This window comes from Typha angustifolia, chromosome 15, assembly GCF_048772165.1.
Source record: "Typha angustifolia cultivar Huaian chromosome 15, ASM4877216v1, whole genome shotgun sequence".
Taxonomy (NCBI): Eukaryota; Viridiplantae; Streptophyta; class Magnoliopsida; order Poales; family Typhaceae; genus Typha; species Typha angustifolia.
In genome coordinates this window covers 10,135,147-10,159,262 of record NC_133253.1, presented here as the reverse complement: position 1 = coordinate 10,159,262, position 24,116 = coordinate 10,135,147, and the positions used below count along the sequence as shown (strand labels likewise).

Sequence of the window (24,116 nt, the reverse complement as noted above, 5' to 3'; positions counted from 1 at the left end):
TGCTATAGAAGGACACCAATGACAGACAACCAACACTAACACTCGGGTTTTGAGGAAGGATGAAAATGTCAATGATCCAGACCCCAATTATCCAATCAGCATTAATCGACCTAATGGGCCAAATGTTTTCCAAGGCCGCCCATATATCCCTAGTAAAGGAGCAAAATAGGAACAAGTGAGAAATGAATTGCTCGAAAAATCCATAGCTTGGACAATTTCTATTGGACCCAACCCCCCAATGTGGCTAAGTATTGCTAAGTTTGGGAGTTTGTTCCTGAATAATTTATAGAGAAAAAGATTAATTTTACGTGGGACACACATAGACCTAATCATTAGGCTTGACCTGCTCAGGCCCGGCTCGAACCCACCTAATTTTAATAGGACTAAGTTTGGTCTAATCCCGATTTAGGCTCACCCTAACTCGAGCCCGAAACGGTAATGGATAGCAAGGGCAGATCTTTGCCAACCCGACCCTGTCTAAAAAACCAATCCACTATGCCTGCCTCTGGCCCTGCTCGTTATGTCCTCCCATCCTATGATTTTTTAGTCCCACGTTGAATATTTTGTTTATTAGATACTACTATATGATTATGTACCTACTAAAAATAGCTAAAATATTTTTGTGGGAGGCTTGTTACAGTTGGCCCTTTACAATATGATATTTTTTATGACTTGGCTTGTTATGCCCAGAATGAGCTCAATATCTCACGAGCTAATGGGCAAAAATAGGCTGAGAACAAATGCTTAATCTAGTCGACTTGAAAAGTCTCGTCTGATCCGTCTGATGATCCGTCTGATGATCATCTCTAGATATGAAAAGCTCCATGTGTTTCTAATTGGTCCATGGGTCGGGCTCTGCCGGCTCAAAGTGTTTTAGATAAACATAGATCGGCCTTGTAGAGGGTTGACCCATAGGATTGGGCAGTCCCGGCCGCCAGAATGGAAAGATGAACCTCAAATCACAGGTTGGTATTCAAGTAAATAAAGTACCTTGGTATCATGTAAGCCAGCTGTGGCAGTAGCACTGCATGAATCGAAGCAGAAGAGGCAGCTTCCTTTTGACCATTGGGGGTCAAATCACCTCGAAAGTGTGATTAATTAGCTCTGCTCTCTCCTTTCTTATTAAAAGAAATAATAATAATAATAAAAGAAACCGTCCGTTATGGACGAATGCCTCAACTATTGCCATCTCAACGTGGGCCCACCTCTCGACGCACCTGATCCAACTCTGCCACTCTGACGAAAATGAACGGTGGATCGGTTAAGCCTTTACACATTCCGACGATGGAGCAGTTGTGGGTATCGGATTCTACCACTAATAGAGAAATGACCGCCAATCCCGGAGGAGGGCCTCCGCATTGTTGATCTTCCCTTCCCAGAATAACTCCGCAGCCATGGATGGAGATGAGAGCTTGAAGAAGAAGGCGGCGGTGGTTGTAGTCGGCGGCGGTATCGCAGGCGCACTCCTCGCCAAGACCATGCAGCTCGACGCCGACGTCGTCCTCATCGACCCGTGCGTGACCTATCCCTTCTTTCTTCGATTATTGCAATGTTTTCGTTTAGATGAGTAGAGAGACATAAGATGCATGTGCTGTCTTTGATTTGTGGAGCATTGTTTCTAATAGGATGTCAGAGTAGTTCCGGTTCATTTGCAAGTAAAGATGAATTTTTGTAGCTGTTTTAATTGTAGGGTCGTTGCGAAGACTAAGTTTTGGGAGAACTGTGGGATTCGTTGATATGGATAGTGCTGGTTAGGTATATTATATTACTTTTTCCTTTCATTGCTTGGCAAACATATGGTTAATGCTGATGAGTTAGTAGAGAAACGTAGGACTTGTTTTGGTCTGTGCAGCTTTTTTCTCGTCATTTTCTCTTAAGAGGTTTTTCCTTTTCGCATAGTGACAGCTTCAGACCAAATTATTGATCCTTTTCCAGATTTAGTTTTGCCACATCCTTCTCTAGATTCTCATGCTACTGCAAGGTTCTTAACAACACAAGATTCCTTTATTCCATCTGCTCGGCATTCTGGTTCTCCTGACAATTTTTTAGTGCCTCAAGATTATGATGTTTCTCCTACTACACATCCTTCCTACTCCTGAAGATCTTCCTATTCCTGATTCTTCTTCAAATCTTCCAGTTGATTCTCCAATTGGTGATCCTTCTCTGGATGTTCAGGCTCATGATCTCACTGGTCCTGACCCTCTTCTTCTAAAAATCTACCAAAATTGCCAAGCACTTTATTTAAGAGATTACCACTATAATCTTCTTATTAGTTCAGAAACTTCCAATTGTGGTATTAAATTCCCATTCTCAAGCGATCTTCCATATACTGATCTTTCTACCCCTCATTTAAATCTGGTTTAGAATATTTCCTCTCAATTTGAACCACAATTTTATCATCAGGCAGTGAAGTATCCCCAATAGAGATCTGCTATGAAAGGCTGAATTGGTTGTTATGGAGGCTAATAGGACTTCGTCTGTACTTTCTTTATCTGTTGGAAAGCACACTATTGGCTGCAAGTGGATTTATAAATTAAAATATAGGTCTGATGGATGAATTGAAAGCCATAAGGCTCTTTTAGTGGGTAAAGGCTATACACAACAAAGGGCCTGCATTTTGTTGAGATTTTTCCTCTTGTTTCAAAGCTAGTAACTATTAAAGTTTTGCTTGCTCTTGTTGCTACTCAACACTGGCAGCTTGCTCAACTTGATGTCAACAATGCCTTAATGGTGATCTTTTTAAGAAAATTTTGTATGGATCTTCCTCTTGGCTATGTTAGTCATGGGAGCCTTCTAAACAGGGGGAGAAGCTAGTTTGCAAGCTCCATAAAACCATACATGGTCTGAAACCAGCTTCGGGATAATGGTACTCTAGGTTTTCTCAATCTTCGCTAGTTGTTCCTTTTGTATATGTGGATGATATAATCATCACTAGTTCCAGTTTATCATGCTATTTCTACTCTTAAGCAATTTCTCTACACTAAGTTCAAGCTCAAGGACTTAGGTTGTCGTAGTATATTCTAGGTCTTGAAATTGCAACATTAGTGTATTGTGTTTTCACAGCACCATTACACTTTGCAATTATTTGAGGATACTAGCTACTTAGCTTGTAAACCTACTATTGTTCCTATGGATCATAAGCTAAGTGCCACTGGTGATCTTCTTCCTGATATCACTCATTATAGAAGACTGGTTTGTCGTCATCTCTGTTTGACTTTGTCTATGCTTGATGTCCACAAGTAAACACAATTCTTGTCTTAACCTCGATTATCTCATCTCAAGGCTGTCCATCATCTCCTTAGATACTTGAAGAACAATTTTTGCCAAGGGATTTTATTCTCTTCTTCATCATTACAACTTTGAGCCTATTGTGATGCTCATTCCTCCTCTCCAGTTCATTTGAAAGCATTTTCTAATGCTGATTGGGGCTCTTGTCTTGGTACTTGAAGATTTATCACTAGTTTTTGTATATTTATTGGAGATTCTTTAGTTTCTTGGAAGGCCAGGAAGCAAACAACCATGTCTGGTGTTTGTTATCCATTCTGTAAGTAAAGATTCATTTTTAATGATGGTTTAGTCATTGGGTCGGTGATGAGTCTGTTAATTTATCCATCCTTCGTTATGATAGATCAGGAAATTGAGCAGATTAGAATAGTTTGCAGAGGGTGTGGGTTTGTAATCATAGACTTGAGTTTTTGTGGTAGTAATATCCTAGTGTTGCTTTTGTGGGTAAAATCTTCCATTCTGAAAGCTATGGGCTAAAGCCCTTATCTTTGCTATTTCATTCATGGTCGCCGTCCAAAATGGTTATACCTTTTCAGTCACTTTGTTGTTCTCAAATGAGGTTGATTCATGTGACAAGGAAGAGGGAAACAATGATGTACATGAGTAAACATCAAAAATATTTAAATATGAACATTTTTTTGACATTAGTACATTAGTATGGTTCACTTGGGATGTTAAGAAAATTCTTTGATCATAGGTATCTTGGATTGAGTATGTATATATATTTCGAAAAAAGTATCAGTAGTAGATACGTACACCTCCCTTGAGTTGCCTTGTTACAAAGGACAATCTTGACTGACTAGCCTGAACCAGTGTTGAATATCATTTATAGGAATAACCTATGCTTGCTTGGACTGAAATATTTTTGGGACCTTTAAATTAATGTCCGTAGGTATATCATACCATGCTCTTGTATGCTATGAAGTCAATGATGCCATAGTTTTCAGTTTCGGCCGATCCCGATCCGGGCCGAAACTAGCTAGCTGCAGCCACCTGCGGTAGTCAGCTGCTGTTGACAGCAGCAACTAGAGAGAGAGAGGGAAAAAGGAAGAGAGAGTGAGGGAGAGAGAGGGAAAAAAAAGAGAGTGAGGGAGAGAGGGAAAAAAAAGAGAGGGTGAGAGAGAGAGAGGGAAAAAGGAAGAGAGAGAGGGAGAGAGAGGGAAAGATAAAAAAAAAGAGGGTGAGGGAGGGAGAGGGAAAAAGGAAGAGTGAGGGAGAGAGAGGGAAAGATAAAAAAAAAGAGAGGGTGAGGGAGAGAGAGAGAGGAGAGAGAGAGGAGAAAGAGGGAGAAAGAGATATTTTTACTTTTTAGGCTTTATATATGAGTAATTATTATTTTTTATTTTTTTATAATTTTTTCTAAATTTTTAAAAATTTCTCAACATTTTTAAATAATATTTAGAATTTTATTTAATTAAATTAGTCCGATCCGATACAAGTGGCCGATATGTATCGTTTTTCCGGACGGCCGATCCCGATCCTGATACCGATTTTTGGAATCTTGAATGATGCTCCAACAACAATGAAAATCAAATTTGAGTCCCACTATTTGGGGTCACTTACAAGATCATTTTCCTTGACCATGCATATTTAAGTAGATTTTAGTAGTAGATATGTACACTTCCCTTGAGTTGCCTTGTTACAAAGGACAATCTTACCTGACTAGCCAGAACTAGTGTTGACTTTCATTTATAGGAAAACCTCTGCTTGCTTGGACTGAAATGTTTTTGCCTTATTGGGACCTTTAAATTAATGTCTGTAGGTTTATTATACCATGCCCTTGTATGCTATGATGTCAATGATGCTTCAACAACTAAAATCAAAATTTGAGTCCCACTATTTGGGGTCACTTACAAGGATTTGAATCAAATCCTGTGCTATGATTTTTTCTCATACTACGTCCTACTTTAGTTTTCATTCCTTCACTCTCTAGGAACCTTTTAATTTAATAATATTTACCAAACAAGGATTTAATATTTGTAATAGGCATGTGTAGGAAGACATAGCTAGTGTCATATAATAGCTGCATCACATACTACTAAACAAATACATTTTCATTCTCCTTGACATCCCATTGTTGTAGAGACAGACCTATGCTGCTGATGAGAGGTGGGAGAGTTTGAAATATCTTCTGGATATCTCAAACTGCCTAATTATTTCCATGTCACACTTAACCTTTTAAGCTGTTTTTGGTTTGAAATTTCATTCGAGATGGCAAAGTATGGCCAAAATTTGATGAAAAACTTAAGTTGTAACACATTATTCAAGGCTGAAACAATCACAAGTTCTAGTTTTGGCATTTATTTTTCACCATAATAAGCTAAAACTGTAACGGCCCCATCCAGCATGGGCACGTGCATGCTCACGCGCCCACACAGCATGCACGACATACGCGACAGGACGGGCGGGGCCCGTTACGCACAGACACTCTTGTGCTTATATAACCATCACCAAATAAATCATATTATTAACAAAATATACCTGTTAAAATATTCAAGTCTACAATAATATACACTAGACCACTATATAATCTGACAGGACCCACACAAACTATGATAAACCATCAAAATACAACTTATAACCACTGACACATGAGTACAATATAATTTGACCTGTATTATACAAATAATTGTCTAATACAGTGGAGTACAAAAATCAAATAATGGTACAATTTAATTTCTATATAAATAATCATCTATACCATCTCAATTTATAGCTCATCTCATCATTGCTCTAAATATCTTCTTAAAATTTCTTAAGTTGCTATCATGTACCATATATTTGAGGGGTTTAGAAAATAACTAAAAAGAGTCATAAGCTAAAGGCTCAGTGAATAAACGTTATCTCGAATCAGTGATGCCAAATGGAGAGTAAATTATATACTAGATAATATGAATTAGAAGGAAGCATCATGGTATGAATGAGCATATGATTATGTCCTTGATAATATCAAATATATAGTAGATATCATGTTGTAACTGATCAAGAACACAATTATCGATAATATATAAACAAATCTCCATGTTATACCATCATTATAACTTTCTTAAATATGACACATATGATGCATGTCGACTATGACTATACTATGATATCAAATGTAATCACATATGATGCATATTGACCACTCAATAATCAGGTATATGATAGATTACGGAAACTAACTAGATGTATCATTATATCAGATGATAATGAAATCATATGCATTTCTCAACATCTCAGTCATCAATATCAATTTTGAATAATATCATCATACTAGACAACTATGCACAGTTAGCATTCAGTACCTGATCTCAAATCCAACCCGAAAACTCAGAGCATACCCTGCCAATTGTTAAGGGTATCTCAATCAAATAATTATACCCTGCCAACCGTCAAGGATATCTCAATCAAATAATTATACCCTACCAACCGTTAAGGGTATCATTATCATCCAGACCCGGGTATCCAACTAGCTAATAGAAACTACATAAGGATAATTCACCACATATTCCTTGGCGAACAGCACGTGTCCGAATGTTTGCTGCGCACATAGACTACTGACCTCGGATGTAAGGCCATAGAATCGCAACTATGTCGAACGATTAATCATCTTTAGGCACGCCCTAACTCTCGTGCCCACTCGGGTATCCTAATGCTTTCTACTAACCATCTTATCAATTAAATTTCATGTTTTCTTTCTAAATAACAAGTTATATGTATTTTTATTCAGTACTATAACAAATCATGCATAATAAGAATTTAGGTGGTAGGGAAGTTAAAAGAAATATAAGATGCGATCAAATCTCTAACGATACATGTATCATATGCATACTCATGTTAGAGATCATCTCAACATAAAGTCCTAGCAGTATAGTTCAATTATCTTTATATATCACTAGTATACTCATATCCCAGATCAGTCTAATTAAATGCATGATAAAATATGCTCGACTAAAATCATCTCTAGATAAGGCCATATAATCATGTTGGAGGCTAAAACATGCATATACATAATTATATAATAGATCCTAATTTAAGGAAGGCGTCTAGGGGATAAGACTACTTACCATTTGATCAGAAGACTCCAACATACTTATCCTTCACGTCCATTTATTAACCGTTATTCATCGCTAGTAAGGTCCCCGGGATCCCTAATAAGGGGGTCTAGAGTCTGAAAATGTTTAACTAATATGAAGTTAGTCATTTATTCGATCATAATCCATTCGAGTAAAAATATGATAATTTATTAAGTTTAAAAGTCAATTAGATTCATAGAATAAATTTAATTGTGATAGTATTAGTATGCTATTACTAATTTATATTTATTAATAAGAATCCTAGTTTGCTAAATATAGAGTAAGTAGCATAGTAATTTATCTCTTTTTGTATATAATTAATGACAGCCATATAAATGATTTATAAAAATATAATTATAAATATAATCTTATTAATAGTTATTTTGCGATACTTACTATTATTTAATTAATCGTAAAATATATGAAAAATAGCCATTATCCTATTATACAAAAATAATATGCAAGCTTAGTATTTCATTTTATATAAAGTAGTAAACAATAATAAGATGCTAAAAACAGTTATATAAAATAAATATAAATATAAGATTATTATTAATAAGGCTACATGTATTAATCTAATAAATAATAACTAAACCATAAATAAAATTTATATGCAAATATATATAATTATAATTAATAAATTATTATACTAAAAATATTTAGCTAATAATTATACTAGTGAGTTTAAATTACCAAAATAATTAATTATCTAAATAAACTAATTTACCTAACATTAGAAAATAAATTATGCAATTAACAGAAAAACAAAAAAACAAAACAGAAAAAAAAAACAAAAATCTCTTTGCTATAGTGCTAGCACTATTGCAGCAAGAGGAGGAGGAGGAGGAAGAAGAAAGGAAAAAGAAAAAGAAAGAAAGAAAGGAAGGAAGAAGAAAAGAGAAGAGAGAGGATGGGAAGGAAAGCCGGGCCGGCGGGGAGGGGCTCGACCGCTGCTGGTAGCCAGTAGCTTGGGTCCGACAGACTTGAGACCACTAGAGAGAGTGACGGAGAGAGAGAGAGAGAGAGAGAGAGAGAGAGAGAGAGAGAGAGAGAGAGAGAGAGAAGAAGAAAGGAAGAAGCAAGAGGAGGAAGAAGAAAGGAAAAACAAAAAGAAAGAAAGAAAGAAAGGAAGGAAGGAAGAAGAAAAGAGAAGAGAAAGAGGAAGGGAGGGAGGGAAAACCGGGCCGGCGAAGAGGGGCTCGATTGCCGTTGGCCAGCAGTGACTGGCAGCTTGGGTCTGACAGAATTGAGACCACTAGAGAGAGTGACGCAGAGAGCGAGAGAGAGAAAAGAAACAAGGAGGAGAGGGGCTCACCTCTGCGGTGATGACGGCGGTAGGCCAGCGTCGGCAAGAAGGGAGAAAAGAGAGAGGGAGAGAGCAATGAGAGAGCGTTTTAGAGAGAGAAAAATCAAAAGGAAGAAAGAGAGAGGCAGTAGGGGAAGGCCGGTGGTGGTGACGAGGTGGGGCCCACCGCAGCAGCTGCCGAGCTTGCAACATATGGTGCCCCCATGCAGTGCCAAGCTGCTTGGGTGGTGCTGCATGGGCACGAGACCGGCCACGTTGTGCCCAAATTTTAATTTTAATGTTTTTTGGGTTATTACAAAAACCATTCTATTTCCACTTAGAAATTCAATTTTTCCTAGGGGTCAGAAACAAAACCAAAACTTTGGACGATAAATGTGGCATTGAATATCTCTCCCTTATGATCTACTTTTAAGAGGATAAGAATGATCCTCCTGACCTTTCAAGCAGATCATGACTTAAACAACATTGGTTAAGTTGATTGTCATATTCCTTGAAATTTCCTGCATCCAATATCTATAGGGGTGAAAACGGGTCGGATTAACTCCGACCCGACCCGCTATCCGACCCGACTCGGATCGGATTCGGATAAAAAAATTCTATCCGACTCGGATTCGGATTCGGATACGGATAGAATTTTTGAAAAAAATTCGGATACGGATTCGGATACGGGTCGGATAAATTTTTCGGATTCGGATACGGATATCGGATATTCGTTTATCCGCATATTTTTTTAAATGATTTACAGTTTTTAGTTTGCTTATTTAAATAGTAAGTATTAATATTATTACTAATAATGCGTTATATATTATTTATATAGATTAATTTCTCTAATTTTATATATTCGACATACAAAAAAAAATTTTGTTGTAAAACTCTTAATAATTTTGTGTTAATTATATTTAAATAAAATATTATAATTATTTTAAATTTAATTAATATCCGTTTAAGATCCGATCTTTTATTCGAAAATTATCCGTATCCGTTTAATCAGGATATGGTTTTAAATTTTGCTATCCGTCTAATATCCGTATCCGAATCCGTATCCGAACTAAAAATACGGATCCGGATATGGGTTGAGCACTATCCGATCCGTATCCGATCCGTTTTCACCCCTAAATATCTACTATCTAGCTACGCTCCTTTCCTCTGGCAGCAGTGTGTGCAATGAGTCTTAGCCCTTAGGTTCTGTCTCTATCTTCCATCAGTGTCTTCTCCCATTTCTTTTCTTCTCCCTACTTTCAAGCTGTGTCAATGGCAAAAAAATGAGATCTCATCTTGACACATTACATGCATGGGATGTAGGGGATGGAACACACTGACTTTGTTACCAATAATGTTGATGCACTGAAAACTTGAAAGGTTAATGCTCGTGAACAACCATTCTCTCTTTTGAGCATGATATGTTTTTCATCTTCTGATAAACAAATTCAATGTGTGATGTTCATTTAGTATCATAATCTTGTGTTCTGTTTCCATCCGGTAATATCCTTTATGTAAATATTAGGAACGAATATTTCGAGATCCCCTGGGCAGAATTGAGGTCTAAGGTTGAACCACGATTTTCAGCGAGAGCATTGATTAACCACACCGATTATTTAGCCAATGCAAGAATTATTACATCAACTGCAGTTGACATCAGAGATAACAAGGTTGTGACATCAGATGGTCATTTCATTGCATATGATTATCTTGTTATAGCTACTGGTCATGCAAATTCTACGCCCAAAAGCAGGAAAGATAGAATCAACCAATTTGAACAAGGTATGTAGAATGAGAACTTGTTTAAATGCTTCTTTGTGCTGATACCCTCTATTTGACCTTCCTTATTTTCCAGTTTAATTATCCTGTTCGCTTTTCTTTTTAATGTTAAGATTTCAATTTTAATACTGTTATGGGTCGTGCATCCGTTCTTGATTAAGCTCGGATGCAGGGTAGCAGTCCGCGCAGTCGGAGGAGAATATATACAAAATATTCTCCCGTAGTCAGAAAATTACGAAACTAGTATAGATCGTTTCGTGTCTTCCTGATCTATATTTTTAATATTCACGCCCTTCACAGATACTAACTGCATTTAGAGAGAAAATAAGCAATATTGCGGTGAAGGTGGAGACGACGAGTGATGGTGATAATGATAATAGATTTGGTGGCACATGGTGTTGAAGGGATAAGGAGGAGGGAGAAGTTGGTCGAGATCCTAAGGAGAAGGGAAGACCCGACAGTTGAGGGGGAATTAGAGATAACCGGCGTTGAGATAACACACGGCTAGAGCTTGAACGAGAAGGGAGAAGAGTTAGAATAGAGAAGGAAGAGAAGAAAATTTAATATTCATTCATAATTCTCATCTAGATTGTCATTCACCTCTTAAGAGGCTAACCTAATAAGCCAAACTAACAAGTAGTAACCCTAGAAATATTGCATTCTTGCCAATCACGTTCAAACGGGGTTAAGCGCGTTCAAATGCGCAAAGCGCGTTTGAGACTAAAAGAAGTTCAACAAATCCTGGTTTCTTCATCCCAGTGATAACTATTAATTAATAGGCAATTATTTTTCTTCAACTTGGGTTTGAAAATTGAAATTTCCTTTTTCATGGTTCTGTCACTTCTGTTTACCTAGGTGAAGAATGTTCCTAGGACAAACAAAAATCTTGGTTTAAATCTTCAATGGCAGATCCAAGTGTAACCTAATCCAATTCTAATCTTTATTTTGCAAGTTGTCATTTTCTTGGGCCTATGGCCACCGCCCCGGCGTTTTGGATGCCTTTTTCTTGTGGGAAATTGAACTAGTACCAATTTATAAATTTCTGCATGAATCAAGATTGAAATTGAGGAAAGGCTATGTTTTCGAATCACTGACTCAAGCAGTCAGGTTTATTATATCAGTCAAGTGAAGCATATTTCTGCTATATGATACTTCTTGATTAGATCGTCAATAATTTTCTTCGTGGCAATACATATTTTTTTCACCTCGATAATTCAATAAGACTAGAATTAGAACTCATACTAGCTTAGTCCATTTAAAAGTAATGATATTGTTTAAGCCATTGTTCTAAATATTGGTATGTGTATTGGTATTACTATTGGCCACAGGAAAGACAATACACATGCGATGAATGACAATACTCATAACAATGTCAAATTTTGGGTCGATCCAGTGAATGCTCATGTTATCATCATCATGACTGATGCAATAAAGGTGGCCAAGAAGTACCCCTGCCAGAGAAAGCTGACACCACCTCTTTGACAGACATAAGCACAAGAGGTGGTAAAAGAAAAAAAAATATAAATAAAAGGAGAGCGGATGAAAAAAAAAAAAAAACCAAAAGATAAAACATAAAAAATTAAGCAACACAGGACTTGATGATAGCCAATATGACCCATATTGCGTTGGAAACAAGGAGTCGATTAAGGAAACCTGCTTTCAAGTCCTGTGTTGGAAATTAAGCAGGTTTCATTTATATTTTTCAGCATAAAAAATTAAGCAACACAGGACTTGATGATAGCCAATATGACCCATATTGCGTTGGAAACAAGGAGTCGATTAAGGAAACCTGCTTTCAAGTCCTTTTCTTTCATTTATATTTTTCAGTAGTTTATGTTTACCAGAGGTTTTACTAGTTTGTTATATACTTTTACTCCTCAGAGCTTTACCATCAGTGCGAGTAGTTTTTCCTCCTTTGCAATTGCTTTAATGATTGGAAAATGAAGTTTTTCATACAATTGCTAATTAAGAATCTAATGATTAGATTATTATCTGCTATGTAAATTTCATCGCCCAATAATATGTAGTTTAGAAACTTCAATATCCGTTAAAATGATCACTCTTTAGGGATCGATCAGATGAGTTTTTTTGTGTTATTGTCTGGAAGATTGGATTTAAAAGTTGCCCAGTATAACAAGATTGGTGGTACTTACAGTGGTGGTTTTGAGTTCATGATTCCATACTAATTAAGTGGCATTTCCTGACAATGGCCTCATAAGTTTAAAAGAACCTGTATTACCTCAGAGATCACATCCCCAATTATTCTGATAGTCTAACATTATAATGATATACCATTCATCTAACATGGCTGAAATCATATAAATGACAATCAGATGGTATAGCCTACTACTACACTTGTTTACTTTGATTACTACTTCATGTTTAGAAATAATGAACATGTCAATATAAGAAAAATTTATTGTCACTCCTTCTGAGAAGCCGTATTCTCTCATCTTGTCCAGGTAATATCTCCAACCTACTGTAGATAAATTAGAAGAAGCACATACGAAAGTTTTTGAACCTATGGAAATATTAAATTGTCTATTATCCAGAATATGACTGATAGAATATAATAATTTGGATCAGAATCGGCCACTAGAAAACATGACGCATTTCGGTCGTATTGGTCACCCGTATCAAATCGAACTATTTTTTTATTATGTAAATTTCTAAATATTATTTAGAAATACAAGAAAGTTTCTAACAATTTAGAAAAATTTTAGAAAAAATAAGAAAAAAAATTAATCACATATAAAACCTAAAAACCAAAGAAAAACTCACTCAAAATCATGATGAATTTAGTAAATTTTTATAATCAAAATTTACTATTGCAGAAGTGAAATGAAGAAGGGGATCTCTCTTTCACCGTTGTTTTGTATTAGTAAGAAAAGTGGAAGTAATGAGTAAGCGAAAAAAAAGAGAAGAAAGAAGAGGAGAAAAACACTTACCCAAGTTCATCAAGGTGCGGAATAGTCAAGGAGGCTCACTAGATTGGCCACCCAATGAGTTCAATGAAATGTGAGGAGAGGGCAGAAAGTGTATGTAAGAGATAGAGGGTAAAAGTTAAAAACTTGAAAAGGATGCAACTGAGGACATCAATTACTAATATTTCCTAGATATGTAATAGATAAAGTGTAAAAGCTAAAAACGTGAAAAGAATGCAAACTGAAGACATCAATTACTTACGTCTTCTAGGTAAAATTCATTTTAGATCCACCTGAATGTTTAAAATAATAATTTTGGCTGTGTTTTGACCGATCTAGTTGATATGGCTAAAACTGGCCAATCCCAGACCAAAACCAATCTAATAGAATCAGGATCCATTATCGCTGATTCAATTAGGGATCGACCAATTTTGCGAACCATGCTTTTAAGAGCTATATGCAGACTGCTTGACAAAAAAAAAATTGCATTCACTTCCATTATTTGCTAGCATGGAGTTATGCCATTATGAGAAAAAGTTATTGCTTTACAAAGCCCATATAGTTAGGGGTGGCAATCGGGTCGGGTTAAGCGGGTTCGGGTCGGGTCAGATTCGGGTCGGGTCAACATCTCGCTAATACGAACACGACCCGATTATTAAACGGGTTGTATTTAGTAAACACGAACACGACCCGTTTATTAAACGGGTAACACGACAACCCGTGTAACCCGTTTATTAAATGGGTCAGGTTAAAACAGCACAACCCGTGTAACCCGTTTAAAAAATGGGTCGTATTAACACGACCCGAATAATACAATAATATTTAATTATTTACTATTTAACCCCATATAAAAATTAATATTTACTAATTTACACTATATAAATAATACATTATACAATAATATCTTTTCAACTCAAAATTTATACAACATAAAAATAATAATTATAAGTATTAAGCCATTAACCCTGCATTCAAACAGAATTTATTATACAATTGACTGGGCTAACACAAATAGAATATTTTATACAATAAACTCTCAGTTATACAAGCCATTAACCCACAAATCCTAACACAAATCCTTAATTACAACTATAAGTCGGTAACAAATCCAACTCCTCAATGATAGAGATCGGAGACTGACGGCGATGGCGTGGTAGATCGATCGACCGACAGCGACGACGATGGGGCGGGCAGGCAGGCGTGTAAGAAGGATGGCGATCCATCGGAGATCTAAGGAGAGAAGCGTGGCGGTGGAGGCGAGGCCTCGAGAGGGAGGATCAGAGAAGATCGAGCCTTAGGATTTCCGTCGGAAGTCTGAGGAGAGGCAAGGCTGCAAGAGAGTGGGAGGCCCGTCGGAGATGAGGAGAGAAGGCTGCGGTGGCGACGAGAGCTTGCCATTGGCGGCGGTGGAGGTGAGAGGGAGGAGGGGAAGAGGTGATGAGATTTCGAAGAAGAAGGGATCTAATGGAAGAAGACCATTAAGCTAATCTAATGGAAGCAAGAGCTTACCGTTGTCTCCACTCTCCACCACCGCCGCGGCCATCATTGCCCTCTCGGTCGGTGCACCATTAAGCGGATCTAATGGAAGAAGACGACGAGGAGACGGCTGCGAGCATGGGTAAGGGCCAAGGGGCGACGACTGCGAGCATGAGTAAGGGCCAAGGGGCGACGGTTACGGGCATGGGTAAGGGCCAAGGGGCGATGGTTGCGGGCATGGGTAAAGGCCGAGGTGCGACGGCTGCGGGATCGGGATTTGGCCGATTTGGGGACTCACTCAACTAGTGTTGAGTATTAGGGTTAGGGTTAAAAACTTTTATATATATATATATAGCGGGTTTGCGGGTCGACCCGACCCGACCCGACCCGTTTACTTAAACAGGTTAAACGGGTCAAGCGGGTCAGTGGTATAAACCCGAACACGACCCGATTAATAATCGGGTTAGGCGGGTTGACCCGTTTATGACCCGAACCCGATTAGACTAAACCCAAACCCGATTAACAGTCGGGTTGTCGTGTCGGGTTATCGGGTCGGGTCAATTTTTGCCACCCCTACATATAGTGGGGCCTAATTATAACAAGGATTGTTCCATTATGTAGTTTCAATAGTTCAGTGCCCTAGTGTACCTTGTTTCTTCGATGTATCAATATTTATGAATATTAAGCCATTATTCTTGAACATTGAAGCCACTAAAGAATTTCAATTAAAGAACTCTAATTAAGAGAAAAGAAGTGATCTACTCTTGGAAGACAATACCTTGTTTCTTCGATGTATCAATATTCATGAATATTAAGCCATTATTCATGAACATTGAAGCCACTAACAAATTTCAATTAAAGAACTCTAATTAAGAGAAAAGAAGTGATCCACTCTTGAAGATAATGTAATGCAAAATGTAGTAGAGAGAAGGAGATGGAGGAGGAAACAAAGGGAGAAAAGGAATGGGGTTTCATATCTTCACCTTTAAAATGGTTTTACACCAATTTTCTCAGAGGAAAGTCAAATATTTCAAAAGAAAATACAACAGGTCTATATTACCTACAATGAAAATAAGCAAAAGACACTCTAAATAGGAAATAAGCAAAACATACCCTAGATAAATAAAAATACAAAATTGATCATAGCCAAATCCTTATAGGAGGAATCAATAACTTTAGGCGCATCCTATGCTGATACAGCCATCGTGTCCTATCAATGATGCCCGTATCATTCTACTCGAGTGGGAGAGAATTCGATCCTATCGAATGTGCTGCTCTGTTGCTTTCAAACTCCTGTAAAATATTAGGTTGATGCCTTTTTAAATCATGGCGATCAAGCCATGTGTTATCAAATGTAGGTCGTTCTTTCCAAGTACAAAGTCCATATAACATCCTGCCAAGGGTCTTTAGGAACAAGTAAAGGTGTGTACAGTCCCGTATTATGTATTCGCTACTTAGCGAGTTGACATGTGTGACATCAACCAACAAGTCTTATAACATCTCTCTTAAGACTTGGCTAGATAAATCAATGTTCCTTAGCTTCAATAGTTTTTGCATACCCAAACTGTTCTGCTAGACCTCCAGCATGCAATTCTCAAATTAAAAATTCCTTTAACGAAGTGCTAGGAATGTATAATTTTTAGGATTTTAATAGATAGCCATCCTGCAAGATGAAACTATTCATCTCTCAAGTTTGCATTTAATAGATTGTAAACTTCATGAAGATTCGGACACAATATGTATTCTGTTTGATTTTATCAAAACTTATTACTTCCGCATTCATTTTTGAAAGAAGGATCAAAACTTATTACTTCCGCATTCTTTCCTTGAAAGGAAGTCACTTCACTGAAGTCGACCAATTTATTAAACTCCACTTTTTAATTACTAAACACACCCTAAGTTTCGAGGCGATCTTCTCCATTTCATTGCTATTTAGAGGCCTATGAGGCCCAATAAAGCACGGACACGGACACGGACACGGGACATGGACACGACACGATACGGACACGGCGACACGGCAAATTTTGAAAATATAGGACACGGACACGGCATAGGACATAGTGAAATAAATAAATAAATAAATAAAATAAAAAATTGATACATCTAAAGTAAAAATTTGCAATCTAATAGCGTTAAACATACATCAAGCTATAAGAACTAAGAAGTATCATTCAAAAAGAAGTACACATCAAGCTGTAAGAACTAATTTAAAGATAATAACAAAATTGAAAGACAATCAAATGCCTCATTGCCTTCATCAACAAAACATGTCCTACTGTCCAAGTAACTGAGTTCCACAAAAGTTTAAAAACTAACAATCATTACAAAATAGCAACATAAGGTAGATCATTCATCTTCAACTGCCTTATTGCCTTCATCAACAAATATTATAGTCTCTAAATCCGGTTCATCAATTGAAAGATCAGCAAACTCCAACATTCCTGCACCATTAAAGGAATCATAAGAATCTCCTCCAACATCCCACATCTTGGTCTCCTCTCTTAAATAATCTGGAGACCTCCTTGATAGAAGGCGAAGATTAGTATGCACATATACTAAATCTTCAGCTCTTTGTGGAGTTATCTTGTTCCTTTTCAATGAATGGATGAAAGAATAAGTGCTCCAGTTCCTCTCACAACCTGAAGAAGAGTAAGGTTGCCCAAGTAACCTAAGTGCTAAATTCTGAAGAATAGGAGCAGAAGCACTATGAGCAACCCACCACATGTTTGGATTAAACTCATTTCTATCTACTATTGAATCATACTCTGTAAAACTTTTGGTTGACGTGGAGAAACTATTATACTCTTGGTATGCCATTTTTCGTTCTTCTGCATTTGGAAATAACCTTTTTAAGCATTTGTTTCTCACATTAGAAATTTCCAAATCCTTATGCGGTGGCACACGATTTGGATCCTCTTGAATCCATGATGAGCTATAATACCTATTAACATAGTCATATAATTAATAAACAATAGCAATGAAAGAACAATAAAACTTTTAATCATAAGATAGAAATTAAATTAACCTTGGATTCAAAGAATGTGCTAAGCAATGTAATGGTGTATTGCTTTTATCCCATCTATCCACTAGGATCTTATGCACCACTGAATAAAAAATAGATTCATCGCCTTCTTTCTTGTTTTCATACATAAATATGATTGTCTTCACCTTTTCAATCATGGTATCCCACATTTCATATATCAAATGTAAGCATGGTTTATCTGTGTCTGCAACCCGTAGCATACTGTATATAGGCTCTATGAAAGCAAGTATATATTCAATTTTATCCCACCAAATGTCATCAAGGACTTTATCTTTGACAAACTGTGCTTTGCCAATATCATCTTCCCTATAAGAACTCCATTTATCACTGATTACCATTGATTGAAGACCCTTCTTGATCTTTCTAAATCTTTTTAACATTATAATCACCGAAGCAAAACGAGTCTCCGTAATAGCAAGCAATTTTAAGTTGACAAATTCATTAAAAATAGCCAACCTCATTGAATGCTGCATGATGAAATTTTTTATGCACATTACATCCCCTGCAATTACTGAAATCCAGCTACACTCATCAAACACAATCTCATTTGCCTCGGTGTTTTTTGCTGCACATATATTCTTCAAAGCTAGGTTGAGAGTGTGAACTACACATGGAGTCCAAAAAATATGAGAAAACCTTGCTTCAAGAAGCATCCCTGCTGCCTTACAAAAGGTGCATTATCTATAACCACTTGGACTACATTATGAGGTCCAACCTCTTCAATGATTTTAATGATCAAATTAGAGATAAAAAATTTGTCTTTATATTCTCCTTCACAATTCACAGCTCTCAAGAACATAGGCCCACTCTCAGTCACCGCTAAAAAATTTATAAGCGGTCTCCTCTGTGCATCAGTCCAACCATCACATACAATACTCACCCCTTTTTTTCCCCATATGCTTCTAATAGGGTTTAGCAACATTTCAATATTTGCTCTCTCTTGTTGAAGTAGTGTAGTTCTCAACATATTGTAGCCAGGGGGCACAAATCCAGAAATATTATTATTTGCTGCAAATTGAAAAGCTCTAACATAGTGAGGGTTTCTTGCTAGATGAAAAGGCAACCCAGCTGAATAAAACATTCTTGCAATCTCACAATATAATTGATTGCGAGCACCAGAATTAAATGACTTCTCAATAGGTGTCATTCCTGTTGCTCTTTTTTTCTTGATGTCCCTCCCATATCAAAACCTACACCTCCAACTGAGCTACTAGAAAATGCCGCTTGTCCAAATTTTGGCAAAGGAATTTGTTTAGGTATCGAATTTTTAATTCTCATCTCGACAATATCAACAACCCTTTTCATTTCCATAACATGTTCACTACTCACTTTTGGACAACCTCTAATTCCATGCCCACTAATTTTCAGCAAATGAGCCTTTACTCTATAATATGATCCCTTGTAGACTTGTTGACAATAATTACATCTAAAATTATGATTTCCTCCACCTTCTCCCAATTTCTCCATCTTAGTAATATATCTCCACAAGGGAGCATTATCATCCACAGAAGATACAGTATTTTGACTAGAATCAGGATTATTTTCAGTATTCATTTTTCTTCAACCGCAATAAAACTACATTAGTAAAGAGATATGTATTAGCAGATTAATAATTTAACAGACAGAGATTAAAGAAGCTTTAATATAATTTAACAATTTAATAACAGAGACAGCGAGAGAGAATGAGAGAGAGAGAGACAGTGAGACAGAGAGAGAATGAGAGAAAGAGAAAGAGGAAGAGATAGAGACAGAGAGATAATGAGAGAGAGAGAGGGAGGGAGGGAGGGAGGAAGAGAGAGAGAGAGAGACGTGAGAGTGAGACAGTGAGAGAGAGCGAGAATGAGAGATTGGGAGAGAAGGAGGAAGAGACAGAGAGAGAGTGAGACGGCGAGAGAGAGAGAGAGACAGAGAGAGAGTGAGACGGCGAGAGAGAGAGAGAGAGAGAGAGAGAATGAGAGAGGGAGAGAGGGAGGAAGATACAGGGAGAGAGACAGAGACATGGAGGGCAGGGAGGAAGAGACAGAAAGAGAGAGACAGCGAGAGAGTGAAACACCGAGAGAGAGAGAGAGAGAGAGAGAGTGAGAGAAAAGAAGAGAGGGAGGAAGAGACAGCGAGAGAGTGAGAGAGAGAGAGGGAGGGAGGAAAAGACAGAGAATGTGAGAGAGAGAGAGAGAGGGAGGGAGGAAGAGACAGAGAATGTGAGAGAGAGAGAGAGGGAGGGAGGAAGATACAGGGAGAGAGAGACAGAGACAGAGAGAGCATGGAGGGAGGGAGGGAGGGAGGAAGAGACGGAGAGAGAGAGAGAGAGAGAGAGACAGAGACAGGGAGAGAGAAGAACCTGCGTCCTCGCCGTGCTCAGCTCGCTGCACTCGCTCCGTCGGCCGTCGCACTCGCTCAGCTGCCCGTCGCGCCTCGGATTGTCGCTCGGCAGCTGCTCGAGGGTTTTAGGGCTTCGATCGAATCAACTGATTCCGTCGCTCAACAGTGAAGGTAAGGTTTTATTATCGGGTTTGGATCCGGGTTAATAACATTCGATCGAACCCGACCCGACCCGACCCGTTAAACAATATCTAAAATATCGCCCATGTCCCAACAGTGTCCGATTTTCTTTTTTTTTTTTTTTTAGGAAACTCTGGACACGTGTCCCATGCATGTCCGACGCGTATCCGTATCCGACACGTGTCGGACACGGACACCTCTTCCTGGGAGAGGTGTCGGTGCTTCAGAGATGAGGCCTTATACTCAGAACTAGGTCACTTAAATGTCATTGTGATCTTCCTCTGCTTTTAGCCATTTAGATCATGTCATATTCCTCATAGTTGGAAGAATACTTCTGCTCTTAGAGATTAGTTTCTCCGCAACATTCATAAAGCTTTTCTTCTATGTAATTTTATGTGCGTCCAATCTGTAAGAAACTACTATTCTGGGTGGAAAATGGTCAGCAACAACTATTAATATGCTACAAATTGCAGAGCAACCCTTTCTTTTACTTTTTCATGGAAAGAAATGTTTAAAGAACATGGCTTTTTCAAAGTTTCCATGAAACCTCTAACACTCAATCCAGTGGTCTCAGAAGTGTATTGTCCTGAATCTCTGGCTTCAAAATCCTCTTCTACTGTTATATCTGTTAAATTCCAGAGATGGTCCAAAGCATACAAATTCCCCTCTTCTTTTGATTGCTTTGAGCAAGAGATTGAATAGGCATATTCTTTGAGATGATTAAATGGCTAGAAAGATTACCAAAACTTTGTAGAGGAAGTCAATGATTTGTAGGGGCCCTTACTTGTCATGATGGTTAAGGCTTGCTCACGTGTTTGTGTTGCATGGATTTGAGTCATGGAGATAGTGTCTGTGCAACAAGAGTAAGATTATGTCACTTGTACATGCCTTGTCTCATAGAATAACATTTTTATATGGTGATAATTTTGTCCTTAAAACAATATCATTCTGTTTCTCAGCGGACTCTAGTTTGCTTTATTGATATTAGAAATTCTAAATATCTAATGCAAAGACTTGAATCTATAACATGTAAATTTACTTTCCTGAAATTCAGATAACCAGATGATTGAGTCATCAAGTTCTGTTCTGATCATTGGAGGTGGTCCAACTGGCATTGAACTTGCTGGAGAGATCGCTGTCGACTACCCAGACAAGAAGGTTACGGTGGTCCACAAAGGCTCGAGATTGCTGGAATTCATAGGGAATAAAGCTTCCAAAAAGACAATGGATTGGTTGTCATCAAAGAAAGTTGAAGTGCTTCTGGAGCAGTCCATAGACTTAAGCTCTTTGTCAGACACAGAAAAGGTCTACTACACAACAGCTGGAGAAAAAATATCAGCTGATTGTCATTTTGTTTGTGTGGGAAAGCCACTAGGTTCTTCATGGCTACAGCAGTCCATTGTTAAGGAATCTTTGGACAAGAAGGGACGGCTAATGGTGGATAACAAGTTAAGAGTCAAAGGCCAGGAGAAAATTTTTGCAATTGGAGACATCACTAATATTCCTGTAAGTCAGCCCTTTCATCTCACTTTGTTGTAAATATTCTCTTGCCTTTGGGGATTTTATGCAAGCCATGAAATCATAGGGAGCTATCTTTTTATATCAAAAATATTGACCCATACTGGTTCTGGAACAAGCCATGAAATCATAGGGCTCTGGAACAACATGTGCCGGTTCAACATCATTATTTCGGACCATACAGGCCAATTCATAAAATGGGCGTACAGGCCCATCCATACACTTTTCAGATGCCAAGTGTACTATGTTAATACCAGCACAAAAAGAAGTCCTTAGTCTCTAATTCAGAATTTTCTGAGCTAGTAGTTAGGAATATTTGATCGAGATCCATGTTGCATCATATCTAACTAAATCCTTTGTTTAAATTAATATGTAATGTCATGTTAGCATAATGCTGAATAAAGTCTTTTTCTGTTATGTGCACATAAAACTGATTCTACGACATGAAAGTGAAAAGTATATATTTTCTGAGTTTCTTCAATACAACATCCAACGGAGGCAGTAGTGTTGAGATCTAGTTACTGATATGCTGCTGATAGGTGCTTTGTTTCATGTGGACAGGAAATTAAACAGGGATACCTTGCTCAGAAACATGCATTAGTGGTTGCAAAGAATTTGAAGCTGCTGATGCAGGGAGCCAGTGATAGCAAGCTGGCCACTTATAGTCCTTCTTATGAACTGGCAATTGTGTCCTTGGGAAGGAAAGAAGCTGTGGCACAGTTCCCGTTTGCGACCATGATTGGGTGCTTACCTGGCATAATTAAATCAAAAGACTTGTTTGTGGGCAAAACCAGGAAAGAGATGGGGCTGGATCCCTGAATGAAAAGAGGCTTGTATTGTGTGTGGTATGTTAGATGATTACAAATGATCTGGTATTTGTGATTGTCTTGAACTTTCAAAGACCATGTTGTAGCAGATGAAGTGAAAGGTAAAAAAACTGACAGAAGCCTGGCCTTCTCTTGAAATGAACTGTTGTAATAATTGGTTATACCTAATAAAGGTGGTGCTTTGTAATTTTCATAACTGTGAGTTTCGTGGCAATAAACTTCAAAGAGATTGAACAGTACTGTGTTATTTTCCTTGGATTGTTTATTTCATACTCGTGATAAATTAAATAATAATTATGTAAAAAGTCGTAAATTAAAATAGCAAATATGCTTAGTGTTTTTTAGTGATCCATTGATAGGGTCTCTCTCTCTCTCTCTCTCTCTCTCTCTCTCTCTCTCTCTCTCTCTCATATTTGCTGGCCTGTGAAACTCTTGGACAGTATGGACAATAGTTCCAAGTTTATTTTCATTTTTATCAAAATACTCATCAGATAATTTTAGCTTTTTATTGATATATGGAAAATGGAATAAGGAGAAAATTGTGTTTAGTGAAACAGGGCAAGTTCCACTGAAAATCCACCCATGTTTTCCTGAAGAAACATCTTTGGGGGAATATTGAAATTTTAGTATGGAGAAACGCTCGGTGATTCCAATACGAGGGTGCCATTCAAAATGCTGCCAAGATACAGTCATGGCGTACAGGTGGTGAAGAGATCTAGTGAAACCGATGAAGCCACAGAAGCCGTGGATGATCCTTAAGCATAGTGGATATGATTGCAGATGGCCCTTCGGACGATGTTAAAGTTGATCCTAACATGCTCGCAAGCAGCCGGGAGGAATGGAGGTCTGATATCATAAGTAAATTCTTAGGTAGATCTATTCCCATAGATTCTCTAAGTGATATTCTTGCTAGGATTTAGCCAATTTCTGCCCCTTTTTTGGCAATGGATATAGAATTGGGATTTTATTCGTTTAGACTGACCTTTGAGGAGGATATGATAAAGGGTCCTTACGAAGGGCCCATGGTCCATAAGGGGACAGATTCTTAATCTGGAAACTCGAAGTCTTTATAAATATTGTTATCAAACTTGGCATGCCATTTTGAGTAGATGACAAATTACGGTGTCGCTTGCCAGAGGAAGATTTGCTCATATGCGTATTGATATTGATCTTGCCAAGCCTTGAGGCAAGCCACCTCAGGGGGTTATAGGCATGAGAAAGGTCCAAGTCAGATTTTTTTTATGAGGACTTGCCAAATTTCTGATTTGCATGTTGTAGGGTTGGGCACATAGTGTCAAACTATCCTAATCCGCCAAAGAGGAAGGTGTCATAGGCTGCGGAATGAGATGAAATGCACACTGACCAGGCAAGAGGCAAAGGTAAGTAACCAGTGGGTTCTACTAATGGTGCCTCTAAAAGGAA

General features: G+C 37.8%; 1 protein-coding gene and 1 pseudogene across 1 annotated transcript; one reads left to right on the top strand and one right to left on the bottom strand.

The window, feature by feature from the left end:
- The first annotated feature begins 1,273 nt into the window (after positions 1–1,273).
- On the top strand, positions 1,274–22,933 carry LOC140779730 (uncharacterized). Its single transcript, XM_073124968.1, has 4 exons — positions 1,274–1,513; positions 10,154–10,410; positions 21,404–21,855; positions 22,429–22,933. Exons 1-4 carry the CDS (start codon positions 1,395–1,397, stop codon positions 22,684–22,686), a joined length of 1,086 nt encoding a protein of 361 aa, XP_072981069.1. The 5' UTR covers positions 1,274–1,394; the 3' UTR covers positions 22,687–22,933.
- Positions 17,154–19,524, bottom strand: LOC140778118 (uncharacterized; annotated as a pseudogene).
- Positions 22,934–24,116: the final 1,183 nt, after the last annotated feature.

Coding starts and splice junctions, on each gene's coding strand:
- LOC140779730 (XM_073124968.1), top strand. CDS start 1,395: ATGGATGGAGATGAGAGCTTGAAGAAGAAGGCGGCGGTGGTTGTAGTC. Junction 10,411..21,403: donor AATCAACCAATTTGAACAAG/GTATGTAGAATG, acceptor CCTGAAATTCAG/ATAACCAGATGATTGAGTCA. Junction 21,856..22,428: donor GAGACATCACTAATATTCCT/GTAAGTCAGCCC, acceptor TCATGTGGACAG/GAAATTAAACAGGGATACCT.